Raw genomic sequence first — 26,977 nt, forward strand, 5'->3', positions numbered from 1 at the left:
CCTCCCACATTAAGCTGACACGCCGCGATATAACTGTAATACTGTTAAAAGCGGCGTAAAACCCATCTCACTCACTCACTCACTTGATTTTTGCAGCGAATAGCTGTGAAGTTGCTGAAGTGATGCAAAGTAATATTCATTCACTCAATCACGATTACTGATGTCTGTCTGTCTCCAGTACTGTCTCCGTAACCCTCACATATTGACTTTAGGCTCATGAAGGCAGAGTTGTGTCCCCTGGTCGGGCCAGTATCACAGTCCACGCTATGCCCATCCTTGTAAGTTTCCTTATACATGTATTGCCGACCACCGCCTCCGTGGTCTAGTGGAAGAGCATCCGCCCGGAGAGCGGAAGGTCCGGGGTTCGATCCCCGGCCGCGTCATACCAAAAGACATTAAAAGATGGTACTTGTTACCCTGTCTGGCGCTCGGCATTAAGGGGCTAAAACAAGGACTGGTCGGCTCGGAGTCAGTATACTGTGTCTGAGTGGAGTGTTTATGTTAAACTGCGGCATGGTATCTCAGTGGGCTAGCACTATAAATCGGACTAGTACAAGCAGCCACACAAACACACACACATACGTCGCTATATAAGTGCAATAATCTTGGATGCGACGTGAAACCCCATTTCACCTCACCCACCTCACCTTAAGTTTCAGTCTACAAATTAAGGTAACATCTCCAGCAACGCATGTATTTCATGCAGTTCTTTTTTACATTAATTAACAAACTTTGGATCAAAATGTGAAACCTCAACTATAACAGAGCTCCAGATAACTTTTTGAGCAATTGAGTTTTTACTCTGGGGTTTCTATTTTAATTGGGTTATTACATTTTTCTTTGGGTGACCAATATTTTTTCACTCATCTATTTGTCACTCTATTGGGTTTTCCCCAAAATTAGTGAACATTTTGAGATTTAAAAAAAATGAAATAATGTTCTAAATATATAGGCTTGACTCGGAAAGTAAATTAGCTCATAATTGTGTTTCAGAAATTAGGTCCTTAAAAAGCTTCATTGGGTATTTATGCGTGCTGTTTTTATACATTTGAGTTTAATGCATGCGTTTCTGTATGCAAGTTAATTGGAAGTAAATGGGTTTTGAATATTTTTGGGGGGTATTTAACACAGATACGCAGCTTATCTGTAGCTCTGATATAAACTGCTAATCTCTACCCTTGTCTGGTTAATACTATGACGTGAACACTGTCACACAGTGTACACACAGGACCAATGCTGTAGTGAGTAAGTGAGTTTGGTTTTACGCCGCTTTTAGCAATATTCCAGCAATATCACGGCGGGGGACACCAGAAATGGGCTTCACACATTGTACCCATGTCGGGAATTGAACCCGGGTGTTCGACCTGACGAGCGAACGCTTTAACCACTAGGCTACCTGACCGGCCCCCAATGCTGGAAAAAGCTGATGGTGGGAAAAGAGGTTTTTACTGACCATTTATTTCTGGTATAAACAAGAAAACATATTTCATTCTCTCCCTTAATGTTTTAACAACTGTATACATAGCATACATAACAAAGTATTATAATTCAACTGACATCAAGATTTGTCCTTGGCGGGAAGAGTAACATTTGGCACAATGGGCTTCAAGAAATGCAGTTTCTTTGTTTTCTTCGATTTCACCTCCGCTCCTGGGAAAACCTTTTTGAACTTTTCAATCTGGACCTTGGAGAGAAAGTCTGCAGCGACATTATCAACACGGTAGACGTGGGATCCCTTGAGACGGATGTTGTACGTCTGACACATGCTCACCATCACCTGGAACAACTTGCCGTACTGACCGTGTAGAATCAGAGGTAAACCGGTCAGTCGGCAGTTGACCAGTGTGGCGGCCTGGAGATTGTCTGTCCAGCACAGTACTCGTTGATCGACAAACTTGTGTTTCCATGTGTAACACGCTGTGAGGAGGGCATAGAACTCGTAGAAAGAAGAATCAAAATGTTTTCGGTCTCCCCATGGAAGAGCTGTGTTGAAGTGATCTGTCCACGATTCAGACATCCATCGTACTCTGTTGTCGGTCTTCGTGAGGAGATACGCTCCAAAGCCGATCAGCGAGGCGTCCACGTAGATCTGGTAGTGGGGATCAAAGTCTTCGACTCTTACACGTGTAGGCGGAAGAGGGGAGTACTTCGGGTGGATGTTTTCGTGTAGGTTATTTTTGGCGGTCATGAGATGAAGAAGCTGAAATAAAATCATGAAATGCTAGAACTCTCCAATCCTTTATTGTGATGTATGCACTAAGGCTGGGACGGGTAACTCTTGCATTCGATACGAGTGCATAGGCAGATCCAGAAGGGAGGGGGGTTGGTCCAGGAGGTCCCCCTTTTGAAAACCGACCCGTGAAGATTCCGGGGTAGAATAGGTCTCCAGCACCCCATACTTGCCGTAAAAGGCGACTATGCTTGTCGTTAAAGGCGACTAACGGGATCGGGTGGTCAGGCTCGCTGTCTTGGTTGATGCATGTCATCAATCCCGATTGCATGCATGCTCATGATATTAATCACTGGATTGTCTGTTCCAGACACGATTATTTACAGACCGCCCTCATATAGCTGGAATATTGCTCAGTGCGGCGTTAAACAACAAACCAACCAACCAACCTTTTGAAAACCAAATTTAAATGTATGTTTTTTGCAGTAAAACTGACCGAGCGAGGATTTTGATATTTTGGACCCCTCACTTTTCAAAATGCCCGCCCTTGTCGTGAGTACTTAGTAATACCTGTGGTAGTCACATGATATAGTGTTTAATGACAAAAATTCACTATAACTCCATGGTTACACTTCCAGCTACTAATGTTTGCATTTCTTTCTGACTATGCAGCAATTCCTTTTGACTTTCATGTTTGAGTAAGGATAAAGCATCAGTCAATTTCAGTGTACGTATCACCAGATGGTTTTATGCATGCGTCTAAATACTTTTTCAATTCAATTCCCATTTTGTACTGAACTCGGGTAATAGGGGGTTGGGTACCCGAGAAGTGAATCTGGACTCGCCCTAGCCCATGTATATATACTTTACAACTCTATACCGGAGTGATTCATAAGGAAATCGTTTTTCTTGCTAAACATAAAAATACCTTGTGGTAAGCTTGACCTCATGCTATTGATCAATACAGTTGCCAGTTGCACTTCACAGAACTCATGACAGGATATCGATGGCGAAATCGGCAGCTCCGGAAGCACTCGTTAAAACGTTCGCTCATCACGACAAAGACCCGGGTTCGATTCCCCACATGGGTACAATGTGTGAAGCCCATTTCTGGTGTCCCCCGCCGTGATCTTGCTGGAATATTGCTAAAAGCGGCGTAAAACCATACTCACTCACTCACCATGTTGCTATTAAGTGCTAAGCAGCAGTCACCTTGAGTTTCGTGCAAGCCATCAGACACGCAATGTAGACGGAGGATTGCTTTGTAAGCCCTGTTGCGGTCACTGCAAACTTTTGTGGCCAAGGAACGGTCATCCTGGACGTCCACGCAGCATCTCCCTGCTTGCTGCCCACCCTGCTGGTCTCCAGGTGGTAAACATCCCTCGTCACGTCGGCTGCCCCGAAGACGTTCTTCTTGGCCAGCTGTTCCAGCAGTTGTAGAACGTGGGCCTGGGAGGCGGCGTGGACGATGCTGTCATCATCAACATACAGCAGACCAACACTCTGTGAAGTACAGAATGTCAACCCTACATGATAGTGTCTTAATTCAGACCTGGACTGTACATGTTCATCTTCTAAATATCAGGACTTTTGTTTTGGTGAAGCCCTGTTAATCAGGACTATTCTTCCTGTGACATCCTGTAAATTGTGATATTGTCGGGGACTGACCATTTGATATTCTGGTGGAAGCCTGGGATTTTATCGAAAAAAATAAATTGTCCCAGAAAATTCTTGAAAAAAGTAATTATGCTTCAGACTGTCAAAAAAAAATAGAACTTGACTGCCACAAAAATTCCACTGATGCAAGGTGTTTTACTTGAAAAGATATTCAGGTTCATAATTTTAATTAAAAATATATCTTGTAGCTGTTACTGAAAAATTAACTGATCCCCAGACAAAATCCTTTTGACTGGTATATGTTTGAGAAAAGATGAAGTTTCAGTGATCTGAGCGTTTGATAATGTATCTAAACAGTTTTTGCCAGGGCTGCGGTAAAACAATTCACAATCAGACCTACAGTGGGTACCCGGGTAGGGTCAGGTAATAGGGGGTAGGGTACCCAGGTAGTAAATTTGGACTCGTCCCAGCCCTACTTCGTGTATATGCAGGCCCAGTTGTAACTGGACAGAGACTAACAGAACTTAACTGACTTATCCATACATCATACAATTACCACTATCACTTTCCTGTTAAGCGGGTCCCTCACTCTAACAACAAGCATGGGGTACAGGCCACCTATTCTCCTTGACTAACCTTGTACAGCTCGCATGCAATGAGATATGCATTCTCTTCTGCTTGGGTCACACAGCTGTGGACTCCAGTGAAGGTCAAAGCGTAAGGCCAGTTCACCTTGACCTTCGCCTTCCAGTATTGCCCATTGAGTTTCGGAATAAACTTGGTTCTCTGTTCCAGGATATCATTCGAGTTCTCCAACGGCCTCAGTAAGTCTGTGACAAGTTCTTTAGGATTTGGATACTTTGACTTTAGGTCGATCACTGTAAGAGAAACGTTGCATGAGTTACAGAATTTCAGATAAGCTGCGTATTTGCGTAAAATGCCCCCACAAAATATCCGAAACCCAATTACTTTAATTAACTTGCGCACAGAAACGCATGCATTAAAGGTAAAACTCAACTGTATAAAAACAGCACACGTAAATACCCAATGAAGTTTTTTCAGCATGCGTAAAACGGAGCGTATTTCCGAAACACAATTACAAGCTAATTTACTTTCCGAGTCAAGCCTATATTTAGAACCGTTATATACAAAAAAAACCAATAGAGATGAATAGGTAAGTTACCAAATGAAAAATGTAATAACCCAATTAAAACAGAAATCTTCGAGTCAATTGCTCAAAAAGTTATCTGGAGCTTGGAGTTACCATACTTGATATATTACCGTTAAATACCCAAGCACTCCCAAGAATAAGGTTTTTGGAGATGACAAGTTCCACTTAGTTTTAGCTTCTGAATACTTGATCATGACAGAAATTAATGAAAATTATGGATGTGTGTGTGTGTGTGTGTGTGTGTGTGTGTGCGTGCCTGCGCGTGTGTTAGCACAATGATTATGGAGAGAACATGCATTAATGAACATGATGAATGCGACCTATGACCTTAGTTGTTTTTAATTACACAAAATCTTGCTCTTTTTTTCTCCCTTTTTGTTTCTGTTGCATATTGCAATATCAATATACAAGTATCATGGTTCTATAACTAATAACAACATTGTGATATGTATACAAAGCACACACATATAAACAGTTATCAAACAAACAATGAATGACAATTTGTCCAAAATTTGTTTAAAAAGTCTGTGTTAGCATATACAGTGTATTTGGTTTTGATAAATGTAGGCAGTTTCGTTAAACAGTCAGGGTGGCCTCTCTGGGATGTGGATTTTAGAGTGTTCCTTAAGCATTTGCGATTCTAATGATATATGTTTCATAACAAAATTCAGTTACCAGATGAAATTACCCTACCTTTTTGCATGATTTTTTAAAACATTTTCCCTTTCTAAGTCAAGATTACTGTTAATTATTTTTCAAAAACACATTAATACATGCATAATGAATATATGTTACTATTTTGTCTTTCTTCAAGTAAGTTAATACTTTTTTTATAACAAAAAGTGTAAAAAATGCAAAAACAAGCCAATTTGAATTTCTACACAGAGTTATGGGAATATAATTTTTCGCGTAGACAAGAGGCCACCCTGACTGTTAAAACAATATATCCATAAATCATATAATTTTATACAATGATTAGTGCATTTATGGGCTGGATAACCTATTAAGACAATATGTTTAGTAATTATATTTTTGACCTGTGTTTTATTTAATGTCAAGTTTTCTAAATTAATCCAGAAATAGCTTAATTTTCTATATGACCAAAACATGTCCAAACATAATCTTGGAAATCATTTATCTACTTTGTGTCTACTTTGTAAACAAGACAGAGATAGGAAATTCAATATTCTACATCTCTGCATAGTTAATGGTAGACCCAGTGTTAAAATAAATGTACGTCAGAAAATTAACTCCATAGCCAGGGGGTAATCTATGCGATGTTACGATTAATTATACAAAACAGCTGCGATATGAGAGAATGTAAATGTCCATGTTTGAAACCAGAGAAAAATAACATTTAACATACAATTTATTCCCATTTTATACATATTTATTTACTTACACACTACGTATACATAATTTATTTACATATTATGTATACAAGATACATATTTACATATGTATACATATTTTAGTTATTTACACCTTATGTATACATAATTACATACTATGTACACACAATAAATATTTACATATTACATATATAGTTATTTACACATTACGTATACAAAATACATATTTACATATACATAAAACATAAACATATTTACGGTCCTTTGGGTTAGTTGTGTTAGGGATATGGTAGGTTACCCCTAATCTGTCCTTAGTCCTTGGATTCCTTGAAGGAAAACTGTGGCGAACATATTCTATTGCTGCTGCTAAAACTTACAAAATGATTTGTAATCAGATTCCGAATCATCTCTTGCAGACTTTATAACAGGTCCCTATATATATATAGATTAAAATGTGCTGACTGTCAAAAAAATCGCACTCAGTCATCAGTCACTCATGCTATATATATATATATATATATATATATATATATATATATATATATATATAGCATATATAATAAAAAAAATCAATCTTGGTCGATCACAGGGTGTTATTCTATCTGACCATCTAGATTAAAATGTGCTGACTGTCGACAAAATCGCACTCAGTCATCAGTCACTCATGCTATATATATATATATCTAGATTAAAATGTGCTGACTGTCGAAAAAATCGCACTCAGTCATCAGTCACTCATGCTATTCAGCACATTTTAATCTAGATGGTCAGATAGAATAACACCCTGTGATCGACCAAGATTGATTTTTTTTATTATTTCCATACTTGTGTATGAATATACTAGTAACTGTGATCATTAGGCCTAACCTAAGTTATATTTGCCAAACGCATACCAAAATATTATATATATATTTTTTAGGCGAGTCGAGTCACATGTTTTTAGGCGAGTCGGGTGCAACTCACAGTGAATCGCTAAAAAACACAGTGTATGCATCGGCATGCCAGTAAAATGTGAAAAACACACATCCCTGGTGACCTTTTCAGGTTACCGATTACAGGTGTTGGAGAAAATATGCCCCGAATTGTCGTGTGTACGTGTGGTACTTTGTAAACACTACCTCACCTTCGCTTTCACCTGGGACGTCGAATATTCGATGGGCTGCAACGGTTTTGCTGATGTGTCTTATTGTTCTGATTCTTTGACAATGTGATAAACATATTTGTTTACATAGACCAACACTTATACTTGAGTAAGGAACAGTCAGAAATCTGGTCCCCAACATTCTAGGTCCATGACAGGACAACGTTTACGTACAGAGGAAGCTAAATATAGTTATAACCGCCATTGTTGTTTACGTCACGTGATTTGAGGTGTTTCACATCGGCTCGTGATTGTCAAGCTCAGTGTCAGCGCGTGCTACATTTATTATGCTGGCGGGGAAGGACGATAATGCTGCGAGGAGCCTACATATCCGCGCGCGATGCTCCTGATGTCAACAGTAGCTGCAATAAAACATCTTGATCTTGATGTCAATATATTGCAAGAAATAATAACACTACTCATATCTGAGTACATATGCATTGGGTTATTATTCCTTTATCTAAAAAACAAAATTGCCTTTTGTACATAGATACGTATTGTGCCATTTACGTGAATTTGACTGTTGAGGTGTCCACGAAATTCGCCATCTATGTATATTGCGCAAGTAAGAGCAAGTATATAGTCTTGTAATTCTCGATAGTTCTAGGTAACGATTCACAAACTATTATTGACAGTGCTACGACCCCAGCATGTCTGACAGCATGAAAACATCCAAATTTTTATCCTACGTCACTGTGCGAGGCGGTTAACCGCTAATGAAAGGGGATTCCCCAGTTATAAATAGACATTAGCTATACGCTGGTATGATGGTTGGTCGTGAAATAGGCATTGCACAACCGTTACAGGAGATTATCGTTAGCTATAAACTGCCCGGTGTGTGATATTCTCACCATATAGAATCTAAATACGACTAGGTATTGATGTGCTGAACGTGCCACTGCCGTAAGCTGCTAATAATCGAGATGAAAACGAAATACACCCAAGTTCCCTATCCCGGAGGCGCGAGACGCTTGCCCGACCTCTTCACTGTCAACACCAACGGCATCGACGATGCCGGTGTTGATACAATTCTAGACATGACAGGTCTTTCTTCGTGGAAAACCGCCACCCAGAATGTCAATCTGTCACTGAACAAAAAGGGTCGCTGGAAAATAATCGAGTCTCTAAAAAAGGAAATGGAGAGTGATGTTTACAACGAGGAAGAGTTTACCTTGTATGTTGTAGAGAGGCTCTGGATAAACGGGGCTGCCAACTGCGAGTCTATAACAGGGAGCAAAGGCAGTGAAAAAACTTACTATGGCGGTTCGTGTTTTTTTAATGCCGATGATTTTTTACGAAAGCCGAAAGACATAGTGAACGGTAAACGTAAAAAGAAGGCAGGGGGAGATAAGTCTGTCTCACCCCAAGCCTCGGAGAGTGACATCCCTTCCGCCACGCCCGAGATACGGATAGAGGTAGTTCAACCTCACTGGAAGATTAGGACGTCGTCGGCCCCTGTGACAACGAGGCGTAGACGCAGACGCGCAGAATACAATGCCGTAAAACCGATTGAAGGTAAGACCCCGTTAATACATATATGGTAACCGTGGGCTCGAATCCCAGACTCTTCCTGATCATGTTTAACGGTTTAGGTCCATACCGTGGGTTTTACCAAATACGGATAATAATCATGTTGACGTATTATATTCCACAAACATACCAAATCATTTATTTACGGGATTTGTTTTAATTTTTTTTGTTAAAAATACTTTATTTGTATCTCAATTTTGGAAATGTGTCCCACTTCACGAAAGACTTTAACCCCTCTCGACTCAAGCGATAATCGTCTGAGACCTGCATCACTTCGGGCTTTCCTCCCACATCAATCAGACACGCCCTGACATAACTGAAATACTGTTTAACGCAGCACTAAATTCAACTCACTCACTAATACATAGACAATCGTTCAGTAGGTTCCATTTTGGTAACGGTTAATTGTTACGTCACACTTTTTTAATGAAAAAATGCGTGATCGAACGGATGGATTATTTGTTTTTGTAATGGATTTGATTAATTTAATACTTTTCATAGAATAATGCTTCATCGCGATAGATTAATTTAATATGTTTATGCGAAGCGTATATACATCTGTACATGTATATAGTGGCTGCCATTATAAAATCGAGGACGTCTTACTGACAAACCAGTGGTTATTGAATGAGCAACGATCAACAACATCGGAAACTTTGTATATAAAAAAAGCCATGCCAGGTCACGCTGGATTTTGCAAACGGATAAACTCATCTGAGCCTGAAGGGGGATAAGAGTTAACAAGCGGATTATACAGTTCCCTTTATATTCTACTAATCATTCACACATATCGAGCAATGTAGTCTTGGGTATAGCAAAAGAGTGATAATATATATTATTAGACGTCAGTCGCATTATTGGTCAGTTCACCGAAGAATGCGTGTGCTCAACTAATTTTAGGTTTTTTTCCAACTCGGATTTATGTTTCGGATCAAGAATATTGAAAAACGTCAACAAAACAAATGTTTGTTTTTTCTCAAATTCATATACACTGTATATGTGACAAAATATTACTGTTTAGTGTTTAATTACCTCCACTTTAGTTTTATTTTGAACATTTATTTAATGATGCATTCAAATAAATATAAAATTTATTGTATATGACTAACTAACTAACTTTAAACACTGAATTCGACCTTGCACAATGGCCGCGTTTGACCCCTCGATCTGTTTGGTCGCCTCTTACTAGCGGTATAGGTTGCTGGGGACCAATTGTAACTAACTAATTAAATATATATAACACCTGAGTGTGTTCACACTTTCCAGCGAATACAGTTTGGCCGGACTGGTCGACTGAAAGCAAACCAAAGACCACATCTAAGCCAAAGAGTGAAAACAAGAAACGACTACCAGTTCTGTCGTGGGATTCAGATCATGATGTTGAACTCCCGCATGCCGAGTCACAGGATGAAGATGAGAATAATGAACATCCAAAGTTCAGTAAGGATGTTGAGTTTGAAGAACTTTTCGTGAAGAGTCTACCTTGCACCCGTAGGAAAAGAACTCTTAATCCCAGAAACGTGCTATCTCGGACAAATAAGGGTAAAATCATATACACTGACAAGGATGAATTTGCAATGAAAGGTGTAGATGTCACAGAAGCAAAAACTGATGAAGATTCAGATTCTGGTCTTGGAACTACTGATGTAATTGGAGAAACGAACAATGTTGTGCCAGAAGAGGATGATGTTACTGTGGTGTTCAAACCGGATGATGTTGCACCTGAAGCGTTGACTGCAATCTTTGGTGAACGGTACGTCGAGTGCGCATGTCACCCACGTCGCTTCCTGTTGGTTGCTATCCGCGAAGTTCCCCACTTGCTTTTGACCCCACATATAAGAAAGAATCGCTCCAGGAATGAAGGGTGGAGGTTCGTCACTTCATTTTCACAGACAACCCGCAACGTAACGAAAACTGGCTTCTTGTTGTTTGAAGAAAAGGATGACGGTAAATTTAGGTAAGCGGCACCGTGAGTTTGTTTTTGTTTTATACATTCTTTTTATACATCAGTACAAAAAGTCATGGCAACTAGAGAGACGTGTTAAACTCCTTTTTGCCAAGTGTTTCTCATGTGCAAGGAGGATACATAGAGTTAAGTCCCTGTTTAGCCCACTGAAAATGTCAAATTGTAAAGGCGCGGAAAAGTTTTCAAATATTTGTGGGAAAAGCCGATGTTTCCCAACGCCAAGAGGACATCGAGGAATGCAATCATGAGCCGTGACCCAAAGTAGATTTACTTGTTTGTGTTTTTTGTTTTTACCTATCTCCTAAGAAATGTTAGTGTTCAAATGATAGAAAACGCAACCCGAAAACCTAAAAAATCAGCCTAATTTACCCATTTGAATGTAGCCTTGCTTCATCAATATACTGCACGGGTTTGAATGTGTACTCCACTCTTCCATCAGTAAACGTAGTGTATACAAGATGGTGAAGTATTGACGATGGCCTTACCTAAGAGATCAAGATGGTTGCTTGCAGTTGTTGAAGGGAACAAAGTCTAATTCTCATTCATATGATTGATTGTTTGTTGTTTAACGTCGCACTCAGCAATATTCCAACTATAGGACAGCGGTCTGTAAATAATCGAGTCTGGACCGGACAATCCAGTGATTGACATCATGAGCAGCGATCCACACAATTGGGATACGATGACATGTATCAATCTTGTCAGCGAGCCTGACCACCCGATCCTATTAGTCGGCTCTTCCGACAAGCATAGTCGTCTTTTACGGCAAGCGTTGCTGAAGACCTATTCTACCCCGAATCTTCCCGCGTCTCATTCATATGAATGAACGCATTTGATATCTTTCATAAATATTTGTAAAGGGTTTCCTGTTTTTTAAATTATGAATTCCCAGTGGGCAAACAGGGACGGCAGGCTCAACACAGAAGCTATATAATTATGTGGTCGTATATCGAATCTCTGCTACAGATAACACGGCGATCTGCTATCGTTATTTTAAATGACAAAAAGATAAAAGTTCAGACATGACATTTTCAAAAGACTACACAATTCAAATATTCTTGTCTTGTATGCTGCAGCTTCCGGCTGGAGACTGATGCAGATCTGAACAAGCCCCTGTGGGTGGGGGCAGCCCAGGAGACGGAAAACTGGTCCCCATCGGCTCTGGTCGACTGCATGTGCGATCTGCTCCAAAAGCACACCAGCACAAGGTAGTCTTGGAACAAGCAATGCATTCAATACAAATATACAGTGAAATTAATAATAAACAAATACTTTTGCTGACATAATTATTACCGAATATAAAATATATGCTTCAGTGATGGGATGCACATAGACATACATAAAATTATATGGGCGTCTATACTTGTAATTGATTAAGTCCGCTTGGCTCCAACTGAGAACGATGAATTGCAAAATAACTCAAAATCGGGAATAGCCTATTACATGTCAATACGGTACACGGCAATGAATATTCCCATGAATGGAAAAGTTGTAATGTTATGTGTACGAGTTGACATTTTGAACGGAGGGGGACACAACGGTAGAGGGAACACATGGACTGCAGGTTATTCAACATTCTTCAGAATAATAACTTTTTTGTTTTCCTTTTCTCTCTAACAATTTCTTATAAAGTACCATTATATTTGTTCACAGCACGAGACTCAAACCCTTCAGTGTCGAACGACCAAGCCCCACGTTCCCTACTTTGAGTAATCTCCTGAGCTGGCCCAAGACTGAGAGTTATCTCCCTTCCACGTTCCCTGCCATACCGTCGAGGGAGGAGCCAGTACGTTGAACATCAGATACCATGCAATCTCATTAAAATCAGATCTCAGTTCTCGCTACCGCTAAACAAAGATCTGAGGACCTCCCATTACGGGTCACGTCAGACCGACCTTGCGCGAACTTTGACCGACCAATGGAATGACCAATCAGAAGGCAGCCTTCTCGTGCTTTACGGCACTAATTTCAAATTGGCGACTACGCTTCGAAACATATTTTGACAAATTCTCGATTAAAAATTTGAAACCTGAACAAAAGAACATTCTGGAATGGGTAATAGATGGTCTAGATTGTATGGATTCAGTCGTTAAACCAGTAACTATCGTTGGGAGTTAAAGTTTTCGAGGTTGCATGATTAGAAATCACATTCCGACTGTCACTTTCATAATCTGGTAAGCGATGCTCCGATTGGTTGGATGAAAGGTCGTTCTGACGTGACCCCTAGTGGGATGTCCTCAGATCTTTGTTTAGCGGTAGCGAGAACTGAGGTCTGATTTTAATGAGATTGGATACCATGTGTTTTGCAAACTCGCCAAAGCTGTTTCAGAGTGTGAACAGAATAAAGGATTCCGATTATTAGCTTTCTTTACCTTGCCACGAAGAGTGTAAATGCAGAGACTACTTGACATATTTGTTTTATTTTCTCGTGTGACCCGAAACTGTCAATTTTAATTATAGGTCACGAATTATTTCATTACAGTGAAACAACAATTTTACATGCGCAATATACATAGTATTTCATCACAAAAATATAAGAAAAGATGCATTTCTACTGTATACGGACATGTTGACATGTTATTAAACTGATCATTCATACGTTTATTGTTTCCATATCATTATCAGGTTTCCAAGGTTACCGATGTCCCTGACTGCTGCAACGTTTGCTATGACGTCATAGACATGTCCTCACGAAACGCTAGAGGAATGGCACTCGCCATGTGCGGACATTGGTTCTGTCATACCTGTTGGGAGGGTCACGTGACCGCCAGCCTGGAGAGCGGCTCTATCCACATGACATGCCCAGTATGTCTCATTTCATGATCTACCGGTAGTCGAGTAGATGCGTCCAAACAATGCAGAAGATCTTAGTTCGATTCCCTACATTTGAACAAATAATTCTATTATTTTTTTTATCTAAAACAAAAACTGATGGTGTTTTTGAGGTGGCAGCCATCTTGATTTCCTAAACCCATATACCGTATTCGACGTAAACCACGAAATTTACGATCTTTCCACTAAAAATTTATTCTAATAAGAACCCCCTATTTCTAATTTTATTACGCCGAATACGGTACTAATTTTGTTTTCGATCTGGAATCCCAAGTTATTCGAAGTTCACTTTGTTCTTACATATTTGCAACAGTTTAAGATATTATGTAGCACCCAGGAGGCTGAAGATGTAAGGATGTAAACGTTCAAGGAAATATAAGAGCGAATTTAATTCTAAATTATATTTTTGGGGAAAAATGAAAGATTATTTCCAGTCTACTTGTGTATCAAAGTCTTATAACATAATTATGTGTGCTCTCAAATAAAATTCTAACTGCTACAGAAATATGTCTACCAGGAAGGACGATTTAAAATCGTGTTATTCCAACTTATTCGTATTCCATTTAAAAAGTGTATATATTTTCAGAAATGTATGTTTCAATGGTATTTCTTTTGTACTTTAGGAATTCGGCTGTAAAGTCCGTCTGGATGTCGGCACGATGACATCCGTTATGAGCATGCGCCAACTGAAGGTGTACATGTCCCGCCTGGACGATGTGGAGGTTGAGACATCCGGGTCCAAGTCATGGTGCCCGAGACCCGGATGCACTCGCATTGTATCAGTTCCAAAAGGTAGGTAACCGTAACGATAACCGTACAATTAATAACCGTGTTAATTACAATACGCTTACTGTCAAAACTATGTTCGTCAAGTACACAGTATATAATGAGAACATCTTATGCCAGTACACAATATTGAGCATGGAAACAATGCACGTCGAGTTCATCTCCTGAATCTCAAGTTCTGATTAAAGAATGAAATTGCATGCCTCGTTAGTGTTAGTGAGTGAGTTTGTTTAAACGTATATCACGGTGTCAGCTTAATGGGGGAGGAAAGCCCAAAGTGATGCATATCTTAGACGTTTACCAGTTGGTGAAACCCACGAGCACGGGTATGGTGCTGACACTCATGGTTCTACATAATCGGTCGAACCGGGATTCGAACCCTCGATCATAAGTTTCTGGCGTCCCATCCGTAGCCTCATGACTATTTAACACCCATCACTACATATGTTTCTGTTTTTAAAGAAGGTATTTGGTTGTGGAAAGTCATACCTTTTCATTATTTTAATCAGAACTTGAGGTTCCCGTCACTGCACTTTATTAACCCAATAGGGCGGTCGGGTAGCCTAGTGGTTAAAGCGTTGGCTCGTCACGCCGAAGACCCGGGTTCGATTCCCGACATGGGTACAATGTGTGAAGCCCATTTCTGGTGTCCCCCGCCGTGATATTGCTGGAATATTGCTAAAAGCGGCGTAAAACCATACTCACTCACTCACTCACTTTTAACCCAATAAGACAATTACAGTTAAAGTTTAAAGTTATAGTTTAAATACTTGTTAAAACCAATGAGACAATGTAGGTTAATTACATCGACTGTGTATTTAATGTAAGTAATGACTATATTACTTTTGAAATATTGCACACAAAACTGCACAGTATTTATCACTGATGTGAAGTCAGGTGTAGACACTATAACTGTAATCCAACTAATCCACATTTCGTTGAGTTGGGGACAAGTGGTTCATTACGTTGGGATAGTAGTCAGTTCAGCTGTTAACTGGTGTCTGGAGTAGTCCGTCATTTACCCTGACTATATGTCACATATATACCATCTTCCCGAGGCAAGTGAGTTAACTGACTATAAAAGTCCAGTTTCCACCCTTGCCGAACTTAGCTGGTATTATGGAGTTACATTTTGGCCGAAATAACGAGTCTATGCATAGTCCAATCAAAATGCGCATCGAAATCCGGTTCGTAAACTGTCGTGCAGATTTCGGTCGATTGCATAATTTGCAAATCATGTGCAACACCAACTCGTTGTCAACAGATATTTTCAAAACCTTTTCATGTTTTATTCAAAGTGCTCGCGTGATCTGATGCACTTCGCGATGTTGGACCCGTTTTATCACAATATAGATCTTGATTATCGATCAGATCTTCTTGACTGGGCGCCGCCATTTTGTTTGAAACAAATGCAAGTGATGGGATGGGATTGGTCCATAGGAGAGGCTCAAAGGGACATAACTCATAATTACCACTGGTGGTGGAAACTGGACTTTTTAAGTCAGTTAACTCCCTTGCCTCGGGAAGATGCATATTTTTCAGAAGACTATTTACCATTGATAAATTACAATTTCACATCCGAATACTGTACTTCTGAACTGATACAGACACATGGTCTATGATCTGATCACACTAATATGCCACTGCCCTGATTTAGATCTATATGACGTATTTGTCTCTTACAGGTGGCGCTGAAACCGGATGTGTCCAGTGCAGCTGTGGCGCCACCTTCTGTGTCCAGTGCCACAGTCATCCACACTGGCCGGCCGCCTGCTCCAACCTGGCAAGATACACTACAGACCTGAAACATTTTAGTACGTATTGGTCACTCGCCAAACTTCTACTCAGACTTCTAAATAGACAGATTATCATGAATGAAATGAAGTCCCTATGAGGATCGGGTGCTCCAGCGTTAGAAATTGACACTAGTCCTGTAGTCCTTGCCAAACTGCCTTATAGTTAAGGTATCATAAGGACTTGCCAATTTTAAAGGTTTTGCTATATGTTATCATTATAAGGACCAGTTGACTAGAACTGTTGGTTTCTACCACTGTGGTCAAAAATCGCCGTCTGTGTGTCGTCGTACGCTGAGGATAAGGTAGGTCAATGCTCATGTTACCAACCATAGGTTTGCCCGATCCAGATCCAGTAATCTTACTGTTCATCGTAATAAAGCTGAAATATTTGTGAATGCTGCTTATAGTGAGTGAGTGAGTATGGTTTTACGCCGCCTTTAGCAATATTCCAGCAATATCACGGTGTGGGCACCGGAAATGGGCTTCACGCATTGTACCCATGTCAGGAATCGAACCTGGGTCTTCGGCGTGACGAGCGAACGCTTTAACCACTAGGTTACAGACCGCCCCGTATGTTGCTTATAACTCGATCGCCACCTGCTCATACTCACGTAGGGGGCACGGGTGGCCCAGTCGTCTAAGGCGCCGCGATTCGCTGTGCAGAGTTGCGTCCCTTGGGCAAGCCAGAAACCTATGATTGTGGGTTCGAATCCCGGTTCGCCCCAATTATGTTTCTAGGTTTGTCAGCACCATACCCGTGCTCGTGGGTTTCACCGAAGTGGTAAACGTCGGAGACCTGCATCACTTCGGGCTTTCCTCCCACATTAAGCTCACACGCCGTGATATAACTAGAATACTGTTAAAAGCGGCGTTAAACCCAACTCACTCACTCACTAACTCATACTCACGTAAGGCAGCTGTTATGATTATTCATAAGTTCAGACTTCCAATTCATGGGTACACCACTGTTTTTTATTGTTTTATTTACCTGTACTTCACATATTTTTACAGATGATTACAAATTGGTGTCATGGTTACCAAGTGCGGGTCCTCAAGTGAAAGGTAAACGGTGTCCAAAGTGCAAACATTTCATCCAGAAGAACGGAGGCTGTCCCAACATGGTCTGTAGATGTGACTACAGTTTCTGCTGGCAGTGCTTAGAACCGTGGGACAAGCACATCACCAGAGATTGTTACTCCAAGAAAGACGATGAGGACTCCAAGGTAGGGCCCTTAATCATGGTAGAGGGATTAACTACACCACTTCATATTTCGCTGGCGGGCAAGTTGAGAAAAAATATTTCATATTTTCAAGAGGTATAATACTATTGCATTCATATATTTAGATGAATTGGGAATATAGTTTTATTCCAATTTTGGATTTTTTTATTGACATTTATGCACACTTGGGGCCGGAAATCATCCTCTTCCCCATTCAAGATGTGTGGTCGGTCAAGCACAGGGATTAGAGCTGTTTACAATTGTATCTTTTAGGACCCATTTTGTTACGAATCACTGTAATTGAGGTAGAATACCGTGACCATGCACATGAAGGGTGATATCAAGGGAGTTAACTCCATATGCACTAAACACTCGCTCATATAGTTGTCTCCCCTTTCAGATTATTTTAACAGCTTATACTATCTTACAGTTTTTTAAGTCTGATCTGTGACAACGCTAGAAAATGAGCTTTTGTTTTCATTTGCAGCTCATGCAGGACGTGTATTTTGATACCATTTCTGAGCGTCCCGAGTCCAGGAGCCCAGCCTACATGTTGGCCCTGAGAAGCAGGCGGAACCAACAGGCGGCGCAGGGATATGGCATGGCACGTCACGTGACTAAGATGAAGCGGAAACTGAAGGTAAGATGTTGTTTATCTGTAAATAATCAAGTCTGGACCAGACAATGCAGAGATTGATATCATGAGCATCGATTCGCTCCGATGATTATTTATTCGGTCATAGATTTAACCAAAGTGGTTTGCTTTGCTCTCACATTAGGGGCGGTCGGGTAGCCTAGTGGTTAAAGCGTTCGCTCATCACGCAGAAGACCCAGGTTAGATTCCCGACATGGGTACAATGTGTGAAGCCAATTTCTGGTGTCCCTCGCCGTGATATTAATGAAATACTGCTAAAAGCGGTGTTGCCCTACTCACTCAATGGTTAATACCAACATGTGATGTGCATGTTACCATCTGTATCCAAATGTAGTTGTACCCCATCCTGCCTCAACAAAACAATGTGATAAGCAATATTCCATCACCCTACCTAGTTGCCAAAAACATGAAGGAAAGAGACCTGTGAAGATACAGGGTAGAATAGTTCTTCAGCAAACCATACTTGCCTCAAAGGCAACTATGCTTATCGTAAGAGGCGACTAACGGGATCGGCTGGTCAGGCTCGCTGATTTGGTTGATGCAAGTCATTGTATCCCAATTGCGTGGATCGATGCTCATGATGTCACTGGATTATCTGGTCCAGACCGATTTACAGACCACCGTCATATAACTCGAACATTGCTGAGTGTTTAAGGCTTCATGTCTGTCTTAGACAAAGACATGAATCTTAGGGTTCTAACATACCACAAACAGTGAGAGTTTGGTGGACATACTTTACTCAGTCGGCAAGATGGCGGAACACCCAAAGTTGTGACGTCATACACATGACGTTATACAAATGACGTCATACACAAATGCTGCTAGTAGTGAGACTACTTGTCACATCTCCCTTTCAATAAACAAATTAAAGTTCGCATGGAATGTAGGGTGTATTGATGGATGACTAGAGTCATTAGTTAAAGTCAAAATATTTGGCGCAACTGTTCCTTGTATATCGCATTTCTTGTATGTCACTGTTGTTAACTTTCACTTGCTCAAGAGTCATCATGGCACAGTAGGGAAGATTATGAACACCTTCATGTCTCTGGTGACTGTCCAACATAACAATGAGAAACATTAACTTTAACAGAATGGACAACAAACGTAAGACTGAAAGTCGGTTAGTTGACCCACTTAAATTAAGTTTAACTGCTAACATTTTTATTTTATTTTTTTAACACTTTAACTTGATATGTCCTATTCTGTGTAGTCCTTGCGATATTCTGGTTTGCGTATCTCTCTACCTGACCGTGTTGTAACACGCTGCTGGGGTTCATGGGTTTGGTACCCATGTTCTGTCTGTGACTTCGCAGGTGTGTGTGCAGGACTGTGATGCACACCTCTGGAAGGTACATTTACACTTGTCGTCTCAGGTGAGCTGATGTCTGTCAGCTTTGGAGATTTCCTTGTTACCTCGAGTGTTTCACGACTTGGTGATTCAGATGTTTTTCTCAGATGTCTGCGATTTTGTCTCAGGATCTGATTGTCCTCTGTAATGACCTCGTAGGAACGGGGTCTGTCTTTGATTGATCCCAAGACTTCTGCTTTCCGCCACAGTTTGTCACCAATTGTTTTGGGTGAGATTCTCACGCTATCACCTCTCTGAAGAAAAGGAAGCTGTTTCGTACCCTGGTTGTAGTATTGAGCTGCCTTGTACTTGAGGTTTCTCATCTTTTCAGTAGTTCCTGAAACAGTCTCCGGAATCAGCAGATTTTCAGGGATAGGTAACAATGTTCGTCTTCGCCTGCTCATGAGCCTTTGAGCAGGACTCGAGTCAAGACCCTGTGTTGGTGTGTTACGAAAGTTCAGTATGGCCAAGTAAGGGTCACTCTTGGCCTGTTTGGCTTTCTTCAGTAATTGTTTTGCAGTTTTCACTGCCTGTTCTGCCTTTCCGTTGCTCTGAGGGTAGGCTGGAGAGGATGTTACATGATTAATTTCTTGAATTCCTCTGCTGAGAACTGTGGACCGTTGTCAGATATGCAAGTGTCTTGTATGCCATGTCGTGCGTACTGTCCCTTTTAGCTTGTTCACTACTGTGGCTGACCTGGTATCTGTAAGGTAATCAATTTCCCAATAGTTTGAGAAGTAATCTACAGTGATGAGATAGTTGTTGCCATCTAGAACGAACAGGTCTGCTCCAACTTTGGACCATGGTCGGTCTGCTACTGCGTGTGACAACAAGGGTTCCTTAGCTTGTTCCCTGTCGCTTCCACGGCAGATGTCACATTTTGCGACATAATCTTTGACTGCCCCATTCATCCCAGGCCAGTAAATACATTCCCTTGCACGTCGGAGACATCCTTCTGCTCCAATGTGTGAAGAATGAATTTGCACTAACAAGTCTCTTCTCAGGATTCGGGGAATCACTACTCTTTGACCTCAGTAGATAATTCCATCTTGTACAGTCAACTCATCTCGACAGTGGAAGTATGGTCTTGCAGCGTCAGGAACATCTTTCAACTGATCCGGCCAGCCCTTCCAAATGATGTCATACACTTGTTGTAGATCTGCGTCCGACTTGACTTTCTCCCGTATCTGTTCCATTCTTGGTTTAGCAATTGGGACGTAGTCTATCATGTTGATGAATTCCTGGTCCATTCCTGTATCTTCAAGTTCAGGCAGTGGTGCTCTGCTTAATGTGTCGGCTAACTGCATCTGTTTCCCAGGCCTGTATGCGAGCTGTATGTCGTAGCGCTGCAGTCTTAGCAACATTCTCTGGAGACGCTTGGGTGCACTGTGTAGTGGCTTCCTAACTATAGTCTCAAGTGGCTTGTGGTCAGATTGAACGTCAACTGGCCTTCCGTACGTGTATTGGTGGGACTTTTCCAGCCCATATACAACTGCCAACAATTCCTTCTCGATTTGGGCATACCTGGTTTCGGCGTCTGTCAATGCCCTACTAGCATAGGCCACAGGTTGACCATCTTGGAGAAGAGCTGCGCCCAAACCTGACATAGATGCATCACACTGAATCGTGACCTGACTCTGTGTGTCGAAGAACTTGAGCACAGGGTACTTGCTTACAAGCCTCTTGATATCATCGACGGCGTCATCATGAATCTGTTCCCAATGCCACTCAACATCCTGTCAGCTGCCTTAGCGGTTCACAGGCACTGCTTAGATGTGGGAGGAACTTGCTTAGATAGTTCACGAATCCAACGAAGCGAAGTACACCTTGTACATCTGTTGGTTTCGGCATATCGAGAACAGCTTTGGTCTTTGCTGGGTCAGGCTCTAGGCCATTGGATGTAAGACGATGTCCGATGAAGGTAACTTCCTGTACTTTGAATGTTATCTTGTTGGGGTTGATCAGCAGGTTGCGAGCTCTGCAGCGTTCCATGAGCGCTCTGAAGTTTGCATCATGATCTACAGATGCTTCTTCAATGGAGTCTCCTTCGCCATAGATGAGAATATCATCCGCAACTCCTCGTACACCCTTGAGCCCTTCTATGACCTGATCTTGCCGTCGCTGGAATTCCTCTGGAGCGGAGGATATACCAAACGGCATACGTAACCAACGAAAACGTCCAAACGGGGTGTTGAAGGTAGTGAGGTATGAACTACTGTCTTCCATAGCCACATGCCAAAACCCATTCTTTGCGTCCACAACGCTAAACACTTTAGCTTTGCCAAGGTCCGGTAAGATATCCTCAATAGTTGGTAGTGGGTAGTGACTGCGGAGAATTGCCCGGTTTAGGTCTTTTGGATCAATGCAAATCCTAAGTTTATTGGGTTTCTCCACGATGACGAGACTAGATACCCAAGGTGTTGGTTCAGTGACAGGAGCGAGTATTTTAAGGTTCACCAGACGCTCTAGTTCAGCCTTCAGCTTCGGCTTCAGTGCTAGTGGCACTTTCCTTGGAGGGTGAACGACTGATGCCACCGATGTGTCAAGTCGGATCTTGTATGCTCCTTCAAACTCTCCTGTTCCCGTGAAGACATCTTTGAATTCCTCTTTTACTCCCTTCAATGTTAGATTCTGAGGAATATTAATTGAGTGCATGGATGCTGTCATTACTTTATCAACCATAGTAATGGGTTCATGATCCACTCTTATCAACTTCATACTCATAGACGCGTGACTGCCTAATATTGGCGTAGCACAAGGGTCACTGAGGACAATAAAGTCTACCTTGTACTTTCTTCCATCCTTGGGGTTGACTACTTTTACAGGGCATTTGCCTAAAGGCTTGACGACAGTCTTGTCGTACATTCTCAACAACTGGGATGTCTGCTGTAATTCTGTAGTAGGAGGTAGTAGAGAACTTGGTATCAGGTGGCTCCCGTGACTACTTGAAATGAAACTGGTTTACCTGCAATGTTCATGGATGCGAATATTTGTCTGGGACTCCTCTTGCACCTGATGCACATCTATCACTGGCTCTGTGAGAGTGAGTGAGTTGATGGTGAAATATTCATCCGAGTCTTCATCTTCATGGATGATATTTACACGTGGTCTAGAGTGGCGAGGTGATTGCATTGTGCGACACATGGCTGGACTGTGGTTCTTCTGCTTACATCTGGAGCAAGTTTTTCCAAATGCAGGGCAGACACTTCGTTTCCTCTCATGTTCTCGCCCACAGAATCTGCACTGTATTGTGTTGCTACTTACAATTGGTTTCACTTGAGTGGCCCGTTGACTGTGCAATCTATAATTCTTTTTCTGTGAGTGATGCCCGCCGGCATGTCCAGTGTTCCAATTCATTGGTTTATTTGACCAGTTCTTTTCTCTAACTGTGTGAACTGTTTGCGCATTGTCCAAGGTTTCTAACTTTTCCTTAGAAATTTCTGATGCTCTACATAAGCGTACACACTTCTCCAGATCCAAACCATCCTCTCTCAAGAGTCGTTCACGAAGTCTGTAACTCCACAGACAATGCGGTCTCTAATCAGTGATTCACTCAATGTACCAAGGTTACATGTGGTAGCTAGGATTTTCAGGTCAGTAATGTATACATCATAGCTCTCACTAGTGTCCTGATTCCTGGTAAAGAATTTATACCTCTCCACAGTTTCTGATTTCTTTGGATTACAATACAGTTCAAACGCATCAAAAACATGTTGTAATGTTCTTTTACCCGCTACCAAGGTGAAGGTTTCATACACTTCCCTACCTTGGGGCCCGATCAGATATCGAAAGTACTTTATTTTCGATTCTGCAGACTTGCCTTCCATAGAAAGATCAAGGTACAGCTCCGCCTCTTCTCTCCACTTCTTCCATCTGTGTTGAAGATTAGGGGAGTGAAAATCCAACTGATTTGGAGGTTTGAGATGTATGGGTCCTCTCACAACACTCACGTGGTGGCCGCCATTTTCTATGATCTCTTGCGCCTCCTCGTCTCCCATGACGATCCAATGCTGTTTGAAAACGAACGTACGACTCTCCTCACTGTAATACGTGATGAATGACGTCCGCTTACACTTCTGACACCATGTTTAAGGCTTCATGTCTGTCTTAGACAAAGACATGAATCTTGGGGTTCTAAGATACCACAAACAGTGAGAGTTTGGTGGACATACTTTACTCAGTCGGCAAGATGGCGGAACACCCAAAGTTGTGACGTCATACACATGACGTTATACAAATGACGTCATACACAAATGCTGCTAGTAGTGAGACTACTTGTCACACTGAGTGCTCTGATGGTATACCACCTTTGATCTTCTCAGTATATTTGGTTAGGCACTGATCTTTCAAAGGAATGAGGTTTCTAAAACAAGGTAGACTAATCATATGTGTTTTTTCAGGTACTGGCCGTCAGACATCGGAGAGCTCAGTCCTCACGCTCGAAATATCAGCCTCTGTCAGAGCGGAAGTCACATGACTTGGAGGAATTGTCCCGGATGTTGGAGGACACGGACATGAGAGGAGGACGTCATTTGCTTGACTGGGCACTCAACCTTATTTTCGAGGTAGACAGGATCATTTTACTGAAGTACAATGGACAATATGTTTAAGAATCATCTTTTCCGAAACTGAATTGCCTGAGAGCTGAAAACTTGTGCTTGTAACATTGGCAAAATTAGAAGTGCAAAAGAAGCATTATTCTAAACAATCAATCAATAATAACAAATGTGGAAAAAAATCTATCGCAAAAAGGGTTGGTTCAGGTGGGAAAACTATTACCTCAGTTTTAACAAATTAAACTTATTCCTGCGTTTTAGGTCCACCATGTGATCGAATATACTGCTGTGCTGGTGGACCAGACGTCTTGCAGTCCGAGGCTGTATCAGATGGTGAAGTCGCTGGGGTTCTTGGTGTCAAGAATGGAACAGGTAAGTGTTTGTTTGTTTGTTTGTTTTTTAACGCCGCACTCTGCAATATTTCAGCTATATGACGGCGGTCTATAAATAATTGAGTCTGGACCAGACAATCCACTGATTGACATCATGGGCATCGATCCACGCAATTGGGATACGATGACATGCATCAACCAAGTCAGCGAGACTGATCCCGTTAGTCGCCTCTTACGACAAGCATAGTCGCCTTTTACGGCAAGCGTGGGTTGCTGAAGACCTATTCTACCCCGGATCTTCAAGTTGTAAATATGGGTGCGTGGTGTTAACATGACATTGTTTGTGTGTGAGTGTTGAGTGATGATGAATTGATGACTCCAGCGTTAGTTATCTTGGTTGTTTATTGTTTAACACGGGCGTTTAGCAGTATTGGGTTTGGTGGGAGACCAACATCAAGGGATCCCACGATTTTGAATTGTCACTAAAGGATAGTCGTGGATGGGAAAATGACTGAAATGAGTTTTTGGTTTATTTTTCTGAATCCCGAGACAGATGAAAAGGTGGTTTTCTTTAAAAAAATATTGGTCATTGGATTACGAAATGTGACATTTACCGTCAATCTCATTAAAATCAGATTTTAGTTCTCGCTACCGCTAAACAAAGATCTGAGGACATCTCATTACGGGTCACATCAGACCGACCTTGCACGAACTTTGACCGACCAATGGAATGACCAATCAGAAGGCAGCTTTCTCGTGCTTTACGGCATTATTTTCAAATTGGCGACAACGCTTCGAAACATATTTTGACAAATTCTCGATTACAAATTTGAAACCTGAACAAAAGAACATTCTGGAATCGCTAACAGATGGTCTAGATTGTATGGATTCAGTCGTTAAACCCGTAACTATCGTTCGGAGTTCCCCGTGTTAAAGTAAGGCAGTTTAAGCTTAGCACGAGGTAGTAGTTACGTTATATTAGTATGATTTATAAATACACATGTTGCTGAACCTTGAGATGATGTTGTATTTTGTGCAACTCTAGGTGTTCCAGGATGGTGTGGATCAGAAGGTTATAGAGGTACCCGCCAAACTGACCCGTCTCGGTAGCAAGGTGATGGAACATCTCATGGAGCTCCGTGCTCAGAAGTTACACCAGCCTCTGAAGGTCATCGAGGAGGAAGTGACGTCATGAAATACTGGGATACTTGAACGTTTACTTAAGACTCAAGTGTGTTGCAGCAGACGTATTGGTGCAGGCACACATGCCTATTTCCAGACGAGATTTGATTGATGACGTTGCACGCGTCGACTTGGTTATCAAGTATTGTGTTCAGAGGAACAATCCTAATAACGTATTGGTGCTGACAGTGTTATATCAAAATAAAATACCACCATTGTATTAACGGTGCTTAAAATATGTGGTGGATATAGTTTCAAGAAGAGTGGTTTGAGAGAATGTGACCCTTTCTGCCTCCCTAAACGTCTCGGATGCAGAGTTGTCCCACACTTTCAAGGAATCAACCGATCTAAGTTTGTTTTGGGGTATCAGAAGTCATACCTACCAGCCATCAGTATTTTCTACCAGCAATGGAATACCAGGTCATTTGTTGTCACTCGTGATGGTTACGGAAAGGGGCGACAAATGACATACCAAAAGAACAAATATTTGTATACACGCGTCGTGAACATAGGCGTAAAGTGTAAGGCAACGGTGCTAAAGCGCAGACTGTGTGTGTGTGTGTGTGTGTGTGTGTGTGTGTCTGTGTGTGTCTGTGTGTGTCTGTGTCTTCCATGTGGACATTTTTGTTATTGTTGATTATATTACTAACTCTTTATGTTGGCTGTGCAAAACTTACCAAATACTCGATGGCACATGTTATTGTTTGTGCTTCCCTTGTGTATTTTATGTCAATATTGAAATACACTGATGTTTATATGTATATCGAGTTGGGTTTTTTGTAAACAAAACACCAAGGACGCTACAAGGGAGGGTTTGGGTATGCACAACTAGAATCTTCTACTTCAAAGGACAAACTCACTGGTTCAGTAAATAAGAGCAGACGCAAAACTAAATACTATATAGATGGTTATTGTCAAACGCTCATTCTGCAGATCCCGATGAGGATTCCAATGTAGTTCTGTGTCTGTCTTAGAAATGGGGTGGGGAGTCGGGCATGTAATGTCTGCTGTTGGAAAAGACCCCAGTACCCCCATTCGTGTTGACAGATCCGGGAAACATTATGGATCGGACACCTCGAATGGGTTTCACACACTGTATGTATGTTAGGAATCGAACCCGAAAAGGACCGCCTCCGTGGTCTAGTGGTAGAGCGTCCGCCCGGAGAGCGGAAGGTCCGGGGTTCGATCCCCGGCCGCGTCATACCTAGAGACGTTAAAATATGTTACTTGTTGTTACCCTGTCTGGCGCTCGGCATTAAGGGGCTAAAACAAGGACTGGTCAGCTCGGAGTCAGTATACTGTGTCTGAGTATGTATTCATGTT

At 41.5% G+C, this 26,977-nt stretch overlaps 2 protein-coding genes across 2 annotated transcripts; one reads left to right on the forward strand and one right to left on the reverse strand.

Annotated features, from left to right (window-relative positions):
- Positions 1 to 1,440: 1,440 nt before the first annotated feature.
- Positions 1,441 to 7,656, reverse strand: LOC124133794. The gene is made up of 5 exons (XM_048396623.1): positions 7,651 to 7,656; positions 6,688 to 6,742; positions 4,424 to 4,665; positions 3,383 to 3,673; positions 1,441 to 2,200 (listed from the first exon to the last, which is right to left on the reverse strand). Exons 1-5 carry the CDS (start codon positions 7,654 to 7,656, stop codon positions 1,559 to 1,561), a joined length of 1,236 nt encoding a protein of 411 aa, XP_048252580.1. The 3' UTR covers positions 1,441 to 1,558.
- A 568-nt stretch (positions 7,657 to 8,224) lies between these two features.
- On the forward strand, positions 8,225 to 26,390 carry LOC124133793. Its single transcript, XM_046498329.2, has 12 exons — positions 8,225 to 8,966; positions 10,248 to 10,938; positions 12,024 to 12,155; positions 12,601 to 12,733; positions 13,573 to 13,752; positions 14,403 to 14,571; positions 16,251 to 16,379; positions 17,373 to 17,584; positions 18,069 to 18,221; positions 23,985 to 24,149; positions 24,402 to 24,512; positions 25,518 to 26,390. The coding sequence occupies exons 1-12, from the start codon at positions 8,375 to 8,377 to the stop codon at positions 25,665 to 25,667; spliced, it is 2,817 nt and encodes a 938-aa protein (XP_046354285.2). The 5' UTR covers positions 8,225 to 8,374; the 3' UTR covers positions 25,668 to 26,390.
- The last annotated feature ends 587 nt before the right edge of the window (positions 26,391 to 26,977 follow it).

Source organism: Haliotis rufescens, unplaced genomic scaffold (assembly GCF_023055435.1).
Source record: "Haliotis rufescens isolate VD_foot unplaced genomic scaffold, xgHalRufe1.0.p SCAF_16, whole genome shotgun sequence".
Taxonomy (NCBI): Eukaryota; Metazoa; Mollusca; class Gastropoda; order Lepetellida; family Haliotidae; genus Haliotis; species Haliotis rufescens.